Here is a 17,411-nt window from a genome sequence, read left to right as displayed (position 1 = left end):
AGGAGGCTGTGGCAAACTTTAGAAAACATTTAACCAGTGTCAGAAGCTTATCCCATTGTTATGATGACAGGGAGCACAGTGGTTGGCATGAAAACCTCAAAGTCCACCCAGTGACAAACTTTCCTCCAACAAGGCCACACCTCCTGTTGATCCTACCAAACAGTTCCACTCCCTGAGGACTAAGCATTTAACTATATGAGCCCTGAGGACCATTCTTAGTAAAACCACCAAGATTACATACAAGTCAATCAGGATGACACACAATAGGGCCGTGGAGATAGCTCAGCAGGTGAAGGTGCTTGCCACCCGACTCAGTGACCCAAGTTCAGAGTCTGTAAGATGGAAGGAGAGGGCCAACTCCTACAAGTCTCCCTCTGACCTCTGACCTCCATACAGTGCCTGCCCCCACCCCGGCCCCCTGCGATAAATTAACAAATGGAAAAAATGTTTAAAAGATTCCAGATGATTTTTATAATGATTTTGGAGTAGAAATACATGAACCTAAAGCACAGAAATATGTAAGCCCAACTCTACTAACACGTAGGACTTTTCTTCTCAGCAGTGCTGAAATTCTAATTAAGACAAATCAGACCTCAGGGCTTAGCATTTCTTGTGTACCCGACATATTAATATTTGTCCATGGTGTATAAAATATATAATACAAATCATGAGGAAATGACAGCCAAAGGTGAGTGTCAGCAAAGGACACAGAACCTCACAGGAGAAGCCCGGGTTGCTGGTATGTGGGAATCATGACTAATTTCACGAGCCAGCACGAAAATGCATTTGAAAGTGACAATTTGCGTCATTCATTAGTTGAGAACTTTTTTTTTTTCTTTTTCAAGGGATAGCTGTGTTGGGAAGAATGTTGGAAATCAAAAATCTCTAATTTCCACCAACTGTTTAATTGGGATAGTCATTATGGGGAAAGTTTCGCATTATTTGATTACATTACAAGTAGTGCCAGTTTATACCAGACATGTTGTCCTCACCTGGCAGCCTCCCCCCTACAGGTGTCTGTGCTCAGTCTCATGAACTTACCGAGCTTGAAGTCCTTCCGGACTCTCCGGGCGCTGAGGCCTCTTCGGGCGCTGTCCCAGTTTGAAGGAATGAAGGTACATGCACAGGTGGATGGGCGGGAACCCAGCTATTGGGACTGGAAGAAGCCAACTGCCCTTGGTCTTAAGACTTTACTGGGGTCCCGCTCAACTAGACCAGAGCCTGGACTGTGAGAAGGGAGGAAAAGACTGAATGGGCATTCTCTTACCAGCCAAGGGCTCTGTTCACCGTGCAGTCAGGGAAAGCCACACCCTACATGTCTGACACCATTGTCACAGGGCACTTCTGAGGTCATCCTTGGTGGCCATATGAGTAGAAAGCAGGACCAGGAGAGGAACGTTCAGAATAAAGACAGGAGAACTCTAGGGGCCCTGTCCTGCATACTGGGTCTCCCCTGGGAAGACAGAGAACATGTTGGGGGGCCCTGTTTGTAACTTTTTCCTTTGTTTTGCATCCCCCAGGTTGTCGTCAACGCCCTTATCAGTGCCATACCCGCCATTCTCAACGTCTTGCTGGTCTGCCTCATTTTCTGGCTCATATTTTGTATCCTGGGAGTAAATTTTTTTTCTGGGAAGTTTGGAAGATGCGTTAACGGGACGGACATAAACAAATACGTCGATCATACCGAAGTTCCAAACCGGAACCGATGTGAAGCTAGTAATTACTCGTGGAAGGTTCCAAATGTCAACTTTGACAATGTGGGGAATGCCTACCTCGCCCTGCTGCAAGTGGTAAGTGCTGTGGGTCCGTCTGCATCCAGGGAGAGGAAGCTTGGGAGAGTGATCAGTCCCTAAAAGCAGTCTGTTCACAGGGTGGGGGTGGGGCAGAGTCTTTTCACCCGGAGACTCCGACTTAGTTACTTTTCTCATTTCTTTGGCAAAAGCACTTGGCGCAGTGGTTACTTTTCTGTTGCTGGGATAAAATACCAAACAAAAAGTTTCTTTCCAAAAAATCTTTCTTAGGTTTTATTTTAGCTCATAGCTCTAAAGGGAATGTATTCCATCACAGTTGGGAGGACATGGTGGGAGGACCAGGAAGCTGGCTGTCATGCTACATCCATACGCTACATACATCTGCAGGCATGTTATAGACCCTCAAATTCCACCCGCAGTGACGCACTTCCTTCAGCAAGGCTCCACTTCCTAAAAGTTCTAGAATCTTCCCCCAAGTGCCCGTCAGGTGGGAACAAATGTTCAAACACGGGAGCTTGCGGAGCGGCATTTCTCATTCAATCCATGGTACCCGACAGAAGCAACTTAAGGCAGGGCCATTTTTGCAGGCACCACGGTGGGGGAAGACGCGGTGGTGAGGACTGTCCAGATGCCGCGGCAGGAGTGTGAGGAACATGGTCCCACTGGCTCCACAGTCGGGAGGGAAGTGGGCAGGAGAGACCGAGATGCTGGTGCTCCTTTTCCATTTACTCACCAGCGTCAGTTAAACAGCCTCAGAAACACCTTCACCACATGCCCTGATGTGGGTCTCCTGGGTGATTCCAGGCCAGCCCGGTTGACAATGAAGATTAGCCGGCACACACAGTAACACCCCCTTCAGGGTTTTATGTCGAGATTGCTTTGTCTTCTATGGTACCTTGCTTGCTGTTCAAAGCACCTGCCAGAAGCGAGAGCCTTTGGTGCAGGTCAGGGCATTGTTAATACTCAGCAGCAGCCATGTGTTAGTCAGGCAGCACAAAACCTGTGCTATCAGGAAGAACCTTACCTGGCTCTTCCCTGGCAACCTATTGTGTAGACGTCGATTGAAGAATAAAGAGATTAGGCACAACACTCCTTCTCGGGTCTGTGACTGTTCTTCTCAGGGGACCTCTCTCTGGGGCAGGATGGTGTGTCAGCTTACACACACAGCTGCCCACAGGGCTTGACTTTTGTGTTCCATGCCTCTGTTGATGACAAAGGTCTACGGCTGTGTCCGAGCTTTCTTCTTCTGTTTCAGGCAACCTATAAGGGCTGGCTGGACATTATGAATGCAGCTGTCGATTCCAGAGGGGTGAGTTAATGTCTCATTGTGTTCTAGAATGTTATGCTCTAAGCGGAGATACTATGAGTTTGCAGATGGCCCCTAACTTCCCGTAGGGCAGCTTCACCATTCCACATCCAGCTTCTGGAGACAAAATTATGGTACAGATATGGCCTGATAAAGAGATCAATTATGTATTTTTTTCCGTGTCTGATACCCCAGTGTTCTGTAGAGTCCAGGGACAGGGGAACTGGCTCACTTCCTCTAACTTCTTTAGGGTTACCATTGCTGAAATGAAATACCATGACCAAAAGCAACCTGGGGAGGAAATGGTTAGTCTGGCTTATATATCACACCATCGGGGGAAGAAACAAAGGCAGAAACATAAGCCAGGGGATCCTAGAGACAGGAGCTGATGTGGAGGCCATGTTTGAGGGATGTTGCTTACTGGCTTGCTCCCCATGGCTTGCTCACCCTCTTTCTTAGTACCCAGGATCATCAGCCCAGGGGTGGGCGTCACCCACAGTGGGTTGTTTGATACGGGCTTGTTTACGACCCTATCTTATGGAGGCAATTTCTTAATTGAGGCTTCTCTTTAGCAACTCTAGCTCGTGTTGAGTTGACATAAAACTAGCCAGCACACTTCACCTGGCTTGCTTAGCTACCTTCCTTATGCAGTTTGGGGCCACCTGCCTAGGGATAGATCCTCTTACATCTGTTAGGAATTAAGAAAATGCCCTACCAACTTTCCCACAGGCCAGTCGGATCGATGTAATCATTAGTTGAGGTTCCTTCTTCCCAGGTGATATTAGTTTGTGTCAACTTGATAGAAACTAAGGTCCTAGCAAGGTACTCCCACTTGTCTATAGCTCGTCTGCCAGTGATGGACAGGAGGAAACCACCTTCCAGAGTCTGCGTGTCTTAACCGGGGAAGCATTAAGAGAGCAAAAGTGACTGCAGAATTTCAGCGGAAGAGAAAGTCAGAACTGAGTCTCAGGGTTGGAAATGCTCTTGGCAGTCCAGCCTATTTCCTGTTCCCTGTCTGGTTTCGCAGAAGGATGAGGAGAGACTTACAGAGAGCAGGGAAGTTAAGTCAGGAAACAACAGGATGGGGAGTTTGGTCGGTTTTATATCCTGACACATCTGTGGTCACTGGACTGAGGGATCGACAGAGCTGGTGGCTGAAGTGGAGTGGGGGCTACAGACAGGTGGGCTGGGAGCAGGAGAGATGCAGAACTGAGGAAGGAGAGTCTTCGTGCTATTGGTTTTCATCATCACCCAACAGATGGGCATTTCTATGTAGATAGTGCACAGCAACAAATCACTTAGCTTAATTCTCAGTCCATTAACAAACATTCATTTCTAGAAAGCCAAAGCTAATAGTAGAGACTTAACGTTAATGTTGTAACTCACTGTAATATTTGTATCTCATGATTATGTATATCATATATATATACTCACACACACACACAATTTAAGTGTTTAATTTTTAACTTACTGTTTGAGTATGTGTGTATGTGATATGTGTGCATGAATGAGGACCAGAGTTTGGATTCCCCAGAGTCCACCTAGATGCTGGGTTGGCATGGGAATGTTCCCTGCCTGGAATTCTAGTGCTTGGAAAGTGGAGATGGGATTCCAGGGGCAAGTCAACTATGTAGACTAGCTGTACTGGTGAGCTCTGGGTTCAAGTGAGAGAGGGTCAGAGGCTGCGTGGGTAATCTACTATCAAGCCTGACAACCCGAGTTCCTTCCCTCTGATCCACATGGCAGGAGAGAACCAGTACCTGGTCTCCACAGACATGCCATGGTGCACTTGCGCACACGTGTGTGCAAACACAGACACACATACACATGAACATGCAATGCAAATACATATACATACACAGCACATGTACTTGAAAGAAAGGAAGGAGAAAGAAATGGGGAAATAAGCAAGTAAAAGGAGAAGCAGGGCTGAGCAGGATTGTGTATTGCTGTGTGTGCACTGAGGTGTGCCCTAAGCTGGGAAAGCATGCTTGTCATCAGCTAGTGACCATATGCAAGCTCACCCGCTCACTCACCCATCTGCCTGTTCACTCACGTGTCTTGAGAATCCACCTCCCAGAAGGTGTGCTGGGCACTGACAACTCACAAGTGAGGAGACGCAACCATGGGCAGAATGTTGCCATCAGGGAGGGGTAGAAACGGCTGTATACCAGCTGTGAAGTCCTGTCCCCTCTGCCTGAGGTAGATTTATCCTGTGTTGGACCCATGTAAACGGCTTATCCATGCAGGCATTTGGGAGACTTTCAAAAGACAAACACCACCATGACCCTCCCCACTTATCCGTTAATGCTCTTCATTGTCTGGGAGAACAGCCCAAGTGTCCTGGCTCCTGTCTCCCCAGTGCATGCATCTGGAGCTTAGCAAGGGACCCAAAGAAGGGGCATTCAGAGGTACATAACTCCTGGCAGGATGCTATGTGGTTAAAGTTGCTGGGGAAATCCACTCTGGTCTTCTGAGCAAGGCAGCTAGGGCAGCTTGAAATTTTCCCCCCTCAGTAACTGTTTTTCTCTCTTTAAAAATGTCCCCAACAGAAAGATGAGCAGCCGGACTTTGAGGCGAATCTCTATGCATATCTTTACTTCGTGGTTTTTATCATCTTTGGCTCCTTCTTTACCCTGAACCTCTTCATTGGTGTTATTATTGACAACTTCAATCAGCAGCAGAAAAAGATAAGTGTGCATGCTGGCCTGGCTGGGTCTCACCTGGGTCCCCCAATGCTTAGAGGGAATGTGATTCTGATGCAGAAAGAAGGTTGTTCATGGCAGCCATTCGGACGTGCTCAGGAGCAGCTGGGGAGACCACCCTTAGCCTAGAAAAGACCAGAGTGGTCTCAGAGATAAGGGCAAGAACGAGGGGTGGTGGTGCACACCTTTAATCCCAACATCTCTGTGCTGTGGGCACAGCGATGTGAGGGCCTCAGGGCTTCTAGCTTAGCTCTAAGTTCAGTGCTAGACCCTGTCTCATGGGAATAAGATGGAGAGCGATAAGACAGGACACCTGAAGTCCTTTTCTCTGGGTGTGTGTGCACACACATACATACACATACAGACATACACACAAAGACACACACAGACACACACACAGACACACACTCACACACACACACACAAAGACACTCACACACACACACAGACACACAAACAGACAGACACACACAGACACACAGGCAGACAGATGCAGATATACACACAGACAGACAGACACAGATACACAGACACACACACAGACACATACACACACAGACACACACATGCAGACAGACAGACACAGATACACAGACACACACACAGGCAGACACACACACAGACCCACACAGACACACACACAGACAGACAGATGCAGATAAATACATACACACACAGAGACAGACACAGACACAAATACACAGACATATACACATACATACACACAGACATACACACACAGACAGACACACACAGACAGACAGACACACACAGACACAGATACATACACACACACACACACACACACACACACACACACACACACGCCATGGGAGTTGAATTGGGAGTTGAATTATATACCATAATTTGTCTTGGTTGTTCTCTTTGTAACCGTCTCAGTAATTTCTACATTTCTCAATGGCTTAAGCAATCATGAGCATCCTTACAATTCTGGCTATATTCTTAGTAGAACATCCTGGGATGAAAACATTAGAGGCATTGCCCAGTCACTTCCCAGATTTGGGAACGGCTGGGACTAAGCCCTCACCACCATCACTAGCATTTATAGTTGCTTCCTAGACAGAGACAGAAAACGTTACACCATGGTTTTATATTTCTGTACTTGATTATTAGTGATTATAACATGCCTTGTTCGTTATAGATCAGTGGTCCTAACACTAGTCAGGATCAACTGCTTACATCTTTTGGAGATTTTAAAGACAAATTGACATTCTTTTCTTATGCATATTCAATCTATTAAGTCTGTTTTGTGACTTGCTTTTTATCCTCATGTTTATGTGCATGTATGTGTGTCTGTGTGTGTCTATGTGTGTGTTTCTCTGTATGTGTCTGTGTGTGTCTAATTGTGTGTCTGTGTGTCTCTGTGTATTTGTGTCTGTGTGTGTTTTTGTTTGTATGTGTATATGTGTCTGAGTTTCTCTGTATGTCTCTTTGTGTCTGTGTGTGTCTGTATGTGCGTCTCTGTATGTGTTTGTCTGTCTCTGTGTCTGTCTGTGTGTCTCTGTGTCTGTGTGTATGTTTCTGGTTGTGTGTGTATCTCTGTGTGTGTTTCTGTTTGTATGTGTCTGAGTTTCTTTGTGTATATATCTGTGTGTGTCTTGTTTGTGTGTCTGTGTATCTGTTTGTGTGCATGTATATGTGTCTCTGTGTATGTCTGTGTGTTTCTGGTTGTGTGTGTGTGTGTGTGTACATGTCTTTCTCAGCATTTCTTACCTTATTTTTTGAGGCAGAGTCTCTCATTAAAACCAGACCTCACTGATTTTGCCTGTCTCTACCTCCCCGGTGCTGGGATTGTGCTGCCACACTCAGTCTTGGGATGAAACTCAGTGGCTCAGTCATGCTGGGCAAGTCCTACCACTTAGCCACAATACCCAGCCCCGTACCTGGCTTTTTATGTGAGTTCTGGGGACTCAAACTTCGGTCCTCACTTGCACAGCCAACACTACCCACTACCACCCTCCCTGCCCAGTTGAATTTTCTCTTCTTTAGGAGCAGAAGGCACTTCCGACCCCTCAGCTCAGTGTTTGGTCATTGTTTTTATGACGGTGCTAAGGCTTGTTTATATTTTTCTGCCGATCTTGTTTAATTCATCAGAAATGTACCTTGCAGCCAAGTTCTGTTCTCAGTGTCTGCTGGGGAAGTCCGGTGCGGTTGTGGCACGGCCTGTGCTGCTTGGGGAGGAGGGAGCAGTTCTGTATCCCCTCTGTAATGCGTGTGTCCTGATTGCAATCAATACCAGCAATTTGGGTGTCAGCCTCGCAGTGCCGACTTAACCCTCTGTTGGAATTGTGTGTGTCACACTGCAGCATCCTTTTATTTTATTTTATTTTTTTGCATTATGGAAAATTTCAAAAGTGAACAAGAACATTCTAGAATGAACCTAAAATACCCAGCACCCAACATAATATTTATTACCAAAGAACATCTTCCTGCCGCTGATGCCCCCATAGACCCCTTCTGCAGGATTTGTTTCATTTTGCTCATAAATATTTCAAACTGGTTTTTAATCACATAAAAACGAAGAACAGTCCCAAGAAGAGTTGAGTGTTTGGAGTCTGCTGGCTTGTTTTGATTGTCAGGCTATTCTCGAGCTTTTTGTGAAGTTATTTTTAAACTTCATTTATTGTCATTGTATGTGCACGTGTGTGGTGTGCTGGCAGGCATGGGGCATGTAGAAGTCAGAAGACTACTTCATGGAGTCAGTTCTTCCCCACAGTTCTTATGCGGGCTCTGGGGATTGAACAAAGGTCTCCAGGCTCCTGTGGCAAGCACTTTTATCTGCTGAGCCATTGTATTTGCCCACATGGCTGATTTCAAACATGACCACGATGTCATTACATTACCTAAAAAACTTTGAACAAATTCTTCAAATTCATCAAATTGTACTTATTTAGATTGACATACCATTTAATTTTCTTTGTTAAGCCAGACAATGCTGCTATCTTCCTCCTCCTCTTCCCCTCCTCCTCCGTTTCTCCTCCTCTTCCTTCTCTTCCCCCTCTTTCTTCTCCTCTTTCTCCTCTTCTTCCCCCTTCCTCCTTCTCTTCCCTCTCTTCTCCCTCCTCCTTTCCCTCCTCTTCCCCTGCTTCTCCTCTTTCCCCTCCACCTCCTCCTCTTCATCACCATTACTATTAATGTTGTTGCTTTTTTTGAGGCAGGCTAGCCTAGAAGTCACTGTGTTGCCCAGGCTGGCTCCAAACGCATAACAATTCTTTTGCCTCTGCTCCCAAGTACCAGGATTACATATATGAGCTACCTGCATGTCTGGTTTTGTTTTTCTAAATTAGTACACAAAATAATGCGTTTCCTTTTGGCAGTTTTTGGAGGGTGACTCTCTGTATGTCATGGGCATGGAAGGCTGGCTCCTTTTGCTGTCTCTAGTCTATTAATTTGGGTTTTCCTCTTAGACTAACAGTGACTAAGAGATTTTTTTAGTCTTGTTTATCTCTTCAAAGAACAAAGTCCTAGTTTCTTTAATTTTTTTACATTGTTATTTTCTATTTTGTTAATTTTTGCTCTGATCTATCTACTTTATCTCTTTCCCTCTACTGGTTTGTTCTTGTTAGATTTCTAAGTTCTTCAAGAAGACAGATCAATAAGTTCTTTACCCAAGATCACCAACTTTTTAAACATAAGATTCACAACTATGTTTAGTTTTTCTGAAAGATTTATTGATTTTTATTTTTAAAAAATTGCTTTCTATTACAGTTTTGGGTCCAAACCAGGATCCAAATAAAATAAGTCCCTCTGATTTAACAACAGTTTGTACCTGGAGCAACAGGAAGACCCAGGGTTAAGTTGAACCCTCTTTCTGTTGTTGGCCAGTTTACCGATGAATCCTGAGGTTCTTCAAACCACATTCTTGTAGATGCCTGTCATTGTTTCTAGGTCTTTCCATAGAGAGCTACTTCAAGTTCAAAGCTGTAAGGAAACACAGATGTAGAAATGGGCATCTAATGGTACCTCCCCTCCCTTCTGATGTGTTTCTTTCTCTTTTCTACACTGAGAAACTTGGTCTCAAGAGCACAGGGGTTGATAACATTAAAATTTCCACAGTAGAGGCTGGGAAGGAGGCTCAGAAGTTAAATAAGGGGGCGGAGAGGAGGTCAGAGTTAAGGGCACACGTTGCTCTTGCAGAGGACCTAGGCTGGATTCCCAGCACCTAGGTTCAGCAGCTCATAACTGCCTTCATAAACTCTAGCTACAGGATATTAGATGCCCTGTTCTGTCTTCTGTAGGTAATTACAGTCACATGACCATAACCATACAAAACATACATACACATAATTCAAAACAAAACAAATATTTTAAATATCCACAGCTTCTCATTGTCTTCACACTAAACACATGCATTCCTGCATTACAGTCTCAAGAACACTTCACTGCTAGTGAGAATTGTGTTTCTTATTGGATTTGACTGTCAAGGGACACTTTTGAAAGATGTTATTGTGTATGGGGAAGGGGACAGGGAGTACACACATGAGTGCAGTATATGAAGAGGCCAGAAGGGGGAATAGGATCCCTGGGAACTGGAGTTAAATAGGTTGTGAGCTGCTGGTCATGGGTACTGTGAACCAAGCTTGGCTCCTCTGGAAGAGCTATTCAGTGTTAACCACTGAGCCATCCCTCCAGTCTCCAGCAGTGCCTTGGGACTAACTTACCATTTTGTTTCTTAATTTTCAGAGTCTGGAGCCTTTCTTTTCTTTCTTCAAACTTCTATACAGGTCCAGCTGCATATTTCTAAAGAATTCTGCTCTACTTTATCTGATATTTCTATTTTTTTGTCCAATGAATTTCTAGAAATGGGATTTCTAGCTTGTTTTTCTTATTAGTAGTGAAAATATTTAAAACCCATATGTTTCTTCTTAAGAATTATTCTGAAAAGATTTTAATTAACTTTTATTTATAATGGTACATTAGTTACTTAAGTAATTTTAGTGTCATTACATAGTATTTTCTGGCTTTTTAATATTTTACCCATTTGTTTGGGCATATTAGTTAATTGTGGGTTTTATGTTACCTAACATGTTCACACATGTGTACATGCATGTGTACGTACATGTGTAAGTGTGTGTATGTATATATATGTGCTCTGGTCCTCCCTTCTTCCCTATTTTAGCCATCCTCTGCTATAGAATTTTACTCTAATATTTCTATTGCTAATTTTTATTATAGGTCTATATAATTTAAGTTATACAGCCCAAATAAAATGTATTTGTTTTTTTTTCAAAGACTCTGTAGGATGTTCATTAAAATGTGGGATCTATGTGTTCCAAGAAGTGAGCCATAACTGACTGACATGACCTTATTCCTTTCTTATCCCTTATCTTAAAATCAATTTTCCTTCTGGTCCCAGAGTCCAGATCCTTTCAAGTTCCTTTGGAAGAGGAGCTATTGATAAAAGTGACATGTAACTTTGTTACTAAAGCTTCAGGGCTTGATTTGCAAAGATGGCTAGCAGAGGCTAATTGACTCTCGATTTCTCCATGTACTTAGGTGGCCAAGACATTTTTATGACAGAAGAACAGAAGAAATATTACAATGCAATGAAAAAGTTAGGAACCAAGAAACCTCAAAAGCCCATCCCAAGGCCCCTGGTGAGAGCAATTGACTCTAACATGTGTAATATACGTGATCTGAGGACACAGGTTTCTAAAAAGCCTCCTGTTAACTTTTAAAGGAAGTATTCTTTCTATTATTTTAAAAGTATTTGTGTATGCGTGTCTTTGTGGGTTCAAGCGAGTGCAGTGCTTTCGGGGGGCAGAAGAGGGCCTCAGATCCCCCAGAGCAGGAATTAAAGGCAGTCGTGAGCCATCGAAGGAAATGAATTATGTCCTCTGCAAGAGCAGTATGCAGTCTTAACCACTGAGCCATCTCACCAGACTCCAGGATTTTCAAAAAAATCTATATGTGTTATCTTAGAACTTAAAAAACCAAGATGCACCCAAGTCCTTAGGAAAGTTAGACATTAATGTTCATCTTGACCAATACATTTATTTTTCTACTAACACAGAGTCTAATTAGGTAGTTCTGGTGACCTGGAACTCACCATGTAGACCAGGATGCCTTGAACTCACAGAGAGCCAGCCCCCTGCCTCTGTTTCTCACATGCCTGGACTAAAGACATGGCATCATTACTCTCAACAAAAATAAATCTTAAAAAGTTTAAAACATAAAAAAAAGGAGACAGTGCCCAACTTCATGCCTAGTCATACTATGAAACAACCAGTTCTCCATCTTTAATACTTGCTGGGATGCTGTTTTTCTAACCTATTCCAACTAGAATTAAACACTGACATTTAAGGGTTGCATGGTTGCAGAGTTTTGCTGACATTCCAATTATTCTGAACTGGTAACCAGAGCCTTGGAGATGCCTGTTCCATTTTGCCCAAGATGTAGACTCTCTTTGCGTCCATATCTTGGGCAAATGCAGATGCAGACATCCTCTTTATATTGCTGAAGTGTACGTGGGCCGTTTTATCTCAGTCTCACATCAAAGTTGTATTGTTACAGGGGATATTTTTGATTTGTTTTTGTCTTGAAGTGAAAATACAAGCTTAAGCACATAAAGTAGCTACCCAGCCACAGTGGGAAGCTATGAGAATTTTTTGTTCTTTAAAGGGGTTCTTGTGTATACGTCAAGGAATTGCCTTCATTGTAAGAGAAAACAATTTTTGTTGTCTTAATGACATAATTTTCTCCTTTCTTTTTCCTCCTCAGAACATATGTCAAGCCTTTGTTTTCGACCTGGTCACAAGCCAGGTCTTTGACGTCATCATTCTGGGTCTTATTGTCCTAAATATGATTATCATGATGGCTGAATCAGACAGCCAGTCCAAAGATGTGAAGAAAATCTTTGATATCCTCAACATAGCCTTCGTGGTCATCTTTACCGTAGAGTGTCTCATCAAAGTCTTTGCTTTGAGGCAACACTACTTCACCAATGGCTGGAACTTATTTGATTGTGTGGTCGTGGTTCTTTCTATCATTAGTAAGTAAAACCAGTAGCCAGGACTTTCCAGGAGAGGCAGAAGTAACCCTAGCGAAAATCATTTGGAAGTGTATCAAGCTTCTCCACAAAGCAACAGATTAGGCTTAATGTAGCATCTGGAAAAACTGGGTGGCAGTAAGGGGCTAAGGATGGCATGTTCTGTGCAGAAGGTGGTTTGCTTGTTCAATGGAGAGATACAAAGTATCTCCATTGACAGTTGTGGTGGTGGTTCCTGACATCTCAGGGGGCCGAGTGGGAATTCCATCTTTTCCCTGCTACTGTGAGCCCCATGGGCAGTTTGTGGTTTTAGGAGCTTGGCCTTTAGCACTGATGTTGGTGCCTGGGTTCAAATCCCACAGGGGTACCAGAGTAGCTGTTGGGCCAGGGGTTCCCTTGCTTCCCACTGAGCTATCAAGGCTGCCTTACATGAGAAGCGGTACCTACTTCTTAGCCTGAATCCTGAGTTTACTTGGACCAGTGTATGGGCTGCATGTGTCTCAGCAGCTCTGACTCCAGCCAGCCTCTTCCAATAGCCAGTGGAGTTTGCATAGCCACAGTCCCTCTGCATCAAGCAGAGAATGAATGGGAGAAAGGGGTTTATCAGCACACATGCATCCCCTTTCTTCTTTTGTGTTTTTAAAATTATATGTATAGGTGACCAAGGAGACCAGGGCCAAAGACATTGAAGCTCTGGAGCTGGAGTTCCAGGCCATACCTTGTGTGGGTGCTGGTGATCAAACTCAAGAGTACTACAACAGAAGTTCATGTTCTTCATCTCTGGGCCATCTCTCTAGCTTTCCTCCCTCCCTCCCTCCCTCCCTCCCTTCCTTCCTTCCTTCCTTTTGTGCTGAGAGTCAAAACTCAGCCTTGTGCTTGTTAAATATTATACTTCTTCATGGCTAAGACATTAGAGTTTATTTGGGTCCTTGAAATTTGATTGGACTAATCCATTAATTTGACTCTGCCCCTTTCTTTTTTTTTCTGAGGAGGAATGTTAAGATGGGGTATCACACTAGTGCAGGTTGACCTGGAATTTATCATACAGCCAGGGCTGGCCTCAAGCTCATTTCAACCTCCTGAGTGCTGGGATTATAGGCCGTGTGCTGTTATGTCTGACTATACTTCATCTTTCATATGGTGCAGGAGGGCCCAAGAGTCTTTCTCGTAGTTCAGAAAGCAATGAAGACAAAGAGAACCAAATTTTACTAATGGAGGCTCCATCCCATCTCAGAAAGGCTGTGTCACAGGTTTAGACCTGTGTGGTTTCTCTCGATATCAAGTAATACAGATTGTACAGGGAGTCTGCTTGGGATCTAAGCTGCAAGGTTTATGTGAATAGTTTAAATAGGCTCATATGTTGGCAGCAAAATAGACTTATGATCCTTATTAATTAGTCTTGATCCCAAGTTCTGGTGAAATTGATGTCAATAGATGTTAGATAATGGTGGAGAGATGAGTCGGGGACCTCCCTGTGCCAAAGGGAGCATCATGAGCCTTTCCTTCCATGAGGGTTCTCACCCCATCACCCATTCCAGGATGTGCCAGGCACTGTGCAGTTTCTAGAACTATCTCTGGGATATCTCAGCTCCTAGATGATGGAAATCACATGTGCTACTAGAAACTTTGCTCCAACACAGGACAAAACCTTCACAACTAACGTGTAGAGTTCCACGTGCCTTTATGTGTCCACATTCAACCCCTGCCCTTCACACATTCCCCAAGCTTCCTCCGGAGCTTTGACAGTAGTGCAAAATGAGTGTGAGCGGGAGTCTAGGAGTCACCCGTCTAATTGGCAAGTAAGGCTTACTTAGTTTAGTTGAATACAAAGTCATGTGGTTCACAGAAAACCCAAAACTCCTCTCAGAGAAAAGATGGATTCACACAGGCCACATTGGTCCAGGAAGGATTTGGGGCTGATCTGGAAAGAGCCAGTATTGCTGAGTGAGCACCATCTTTGCTAGGACCATCTGCCTAAGCAGCATGTGTACTGTATATAGCATGATGGTCTTTTATACAGTCAGATGATGAGGTTCAGCGAGTGAGTTCTCTGTAGTCATTAGGAGACTGGCAAAAGCATTTCACTGCCATGATCCCCAGTGACCTCAGAGCAAGGGGAAGACCATGTCTACACAAGGCAAGCATGTTCCAGCCATTCTATATTTGGGCCAAAATGTGAATTGTCTTAACTCCTCATAGCACTTACCTGCTGGGTAAGCAATGAGAAAACAGGGTGACATTTTAGGCCCAAATATCCATTAGTTTGCGCAAAGCTCTGAGACATCATTTCTGGGGTGTCCGCAGCAGAGAACATGTGTGAGTTCCGTGAGACCACAGAGGTCCTCAGGGTGAGCAGAACATCAACCAGGGACCAGTGGGCATCTTTGGAGCAGAGGAAACTCAGGTCTGCTATCCCCTCACCACAGAGGGCTGTATCAGAATCAGATGAATAAACATCCACCCCTTTTAATAAGCTTGGATCTCTCAGATTCTACCATTTTTCTCTGTAGCTCAATCAAGGCCTAAACCATACTTCAGGAGAAATGTCCCCATGTGCTCTGAAAGAGCCACTGTTCGAAAAAGGAGGGTTTGTGTTCCATTTGCATGAGGTAAATAGGGAAAATCCATGGCAGGTGTTGCTCTAAAAGGAAAATGCAACAGATAATAGCCCATTATAAATTGCCATGTTTTCCTTCCTTATCTTCAATGGTGTATGCATCCCAGCCCCCATCAAAAGTCCCATCTAAAATGATATGGCCCTTGGAGATTATGTTTCAAGTCGAAACACAGGTAGATAGTTCCTAGTTTTGTGTATGAGTGAGAAGGTGTTGTGTAACGAGTTGTCCCCCTCAGGATCCTGAGGTAGAAGACTGGCTGGGTTTGAAGCTGGAGTGCATGCTGGGAATTCACTGGTCCTCCCTCTCTAGGTACCATGGTTTCTGGCTTGGAGGACAGTAACATCCCTTTCCCGCCTACACTCTTCAGAATTGTCCGGTTGGCTCGGATTGGTCGGATCCTCAGGCTGGTCCGGGCAGCACGGGGCATCAGGACACTGCTCTTTGCTTTGATGATGTCTCTCCCCTCTCTCTTCAACATTGGCCTTCTACTCTTTCTGGTGATGTTCATTTACGCCATCATTGGGATGAACTGGTTTTCCAGAGTGAAGAAGAGCTCTGGGATCGACGACATCTTCAACTTTGAAACCTTTTCGGGCAGCATGCTCTGCCTCTTCCAGATAACCACATCAGCTGGCTGGGATACTCTCCTCAACCCCATGCTGGATTCAAAAGCCCACTGCAATTCCTCCTCCCAAGACAGCTGTCAGCAGCCGCAGATCGCCATAGTCTACTTTGTCAGTTACATCATCATCTCCTTTCTCATCGTGGTCAATATGTACATAGCCGTGATCCTAGAGAACTTCAATACTGCCACGGAGGAGAGCGAGGACCCTCTGGGTGAGGACGACTTTGAAATCTTCTATGAGATCTGGGAGAAGTTTGACCCTGAAGCAACACAGTTCATCCAGTACTCGGCCCTCTCTGACTTTGCCGACGCCCTGCCTGAGCCGTTGCGTGTGGCCAAGCCTAATAAGTTTCAGTTTCTAGTCATGGACTTGCCCATGGTGATGGGCGATCGCCTCCACTGCATGGATGTTCTCTTTGCTTTCACCACCAGGGTCCTTGGGAACTCCAGCGGCTTGGATACCATGAAATCCATGATGGAGGAGAAGTTTATGGAGGCCAATCCTTTTAAGAGGTTGTATGAGCCCATAGTCACCACCACCAAGAGAAAGGAGGAGGAACAGTGTGCCGCTGTCATCCAGAGGGCCTACCGGAAACACATGGACAAGATGATCAAGCTGAGGCTCAAAGACAGGTCAAGTTCCTCGCTCCAGATGTTGTGCAATGGAGACTTGTCTAGCTTGGATGTGGCCAAGATCAAGGTTCACTATGACTGACCCCTCATCTCCACCCCTACCTCACAGCCTTACAGTTTAGCCTCTAGCCTCTGGCAGACAGACAGCGGACTTACTAAACAGGCCGTTCGATTCATTTGTTTTCTTGGCTGGAGAAGGTGATAGGTTGCTTCCATTTTTAAATGATTCTTGGGAAGATGTTAGAAAGGACTGCAAAGGACGGAAGGACAGTTCAGATTATGTAAAGATAAGAAACAGGAAGGAAAGATCACATGAGAACTTCAGATTGTGTTCTCGGTACCTTCCCCAACATGTCTGTTCAGTGTTTAAGTATGTGACCTGCCACCTGAAGCTCTTTTGCATGTTAAGTGAGATTTCAGAACCCTGCAGTAAGTTAACAGTTTGTTTCGGGTGTTTCTACCAGCATTGTGGATTTCGGCATATGGCTCAAACCTGGAAGCATGACTCTGACTTGTCAGTTAGCACCCCAACTTTCAGACGCTCTAATCTCTGTCTCAGGTGTCTAATAAATACCTAAAAGAAACGTCTACTTTGCATTTCATTGAGACGGGCCGGAAATGTCCCTCTTGCTTGGTGGTTGTGTGAGCAGAGGTTTTATGTAGTCCAGAGCCAGTCCTCTTGTCAGGAAGGTAGTTGGCAGTTGGCTCTTGGGGAAGAAAAGGCCTTGTGTCTCAGTGTTACAGATTTCTGTGACGTGAATGTC

The 17,411-nt window shown here is 44.6% G+C and overlaps 1 protein-coding gene across 1 annotated transcript in view; it reads left to right on the top strand.

The window, feature by feature from the left end:
* The window catches only part of SCN11A (sodium voltage-gated channel alpha subunit 11), a gene marked incomplete at both ends in the record, with an annotated part of 67,027 nt that extends 50,298 nt beyond the window's left edge, over positions 1 to 16,729 (top strand). Inside the window, 7 exons of the mRNA XM_080934699.1 lie at positions 1,014 to 1,115; positions 1,521 to 1,790; positions 3,007 to 3,060; positions 5,610 to 5,751; positions 11,280 to 11,380; positions 12,504 to 12,774; positions 15,699 to 16,729. Coding sequence (XP_080790825.1) covers positions 1,014 to 1,115; positions 1,521 to 1,790; positions 3,007 to 3,060; positions 5,610 to 5,751; positions 11,280 to 11,380; positions 12,504 to 12,774; positions 15,699 to 16,729 — 1,971 coding nt within the window. The remainder of the gene's footprint in view (positions 1 to 1,013; positions 1,116 to 1,520; positions 1,791 to 3,006; positions 3,061 to 5,609; positions 5,752 to 11,279; positions 11,381 to 12,503; positions 12,775 to 15,698) is intronic.
* Between the last annotated feature and the right edge of the window lie 682 nt (positions 16,730 to 17,411).

The sequence above is a fragment of the Micromys minutus genome (genome assembly GCF_963924665.1).
Source record: "Micromys minutus genome assembly, chromosome: 21".
NCBI lineage: Eukaryota > Metazoa > Chordata > Mammalia > Rodentia > Muridae > Micromys > Micromys minutus.
The sequence above is the reverse complement of the archived record's forward strand: the minus strand, read 5'-3'. Positions and strand labels throughout refer to the sequence as shown.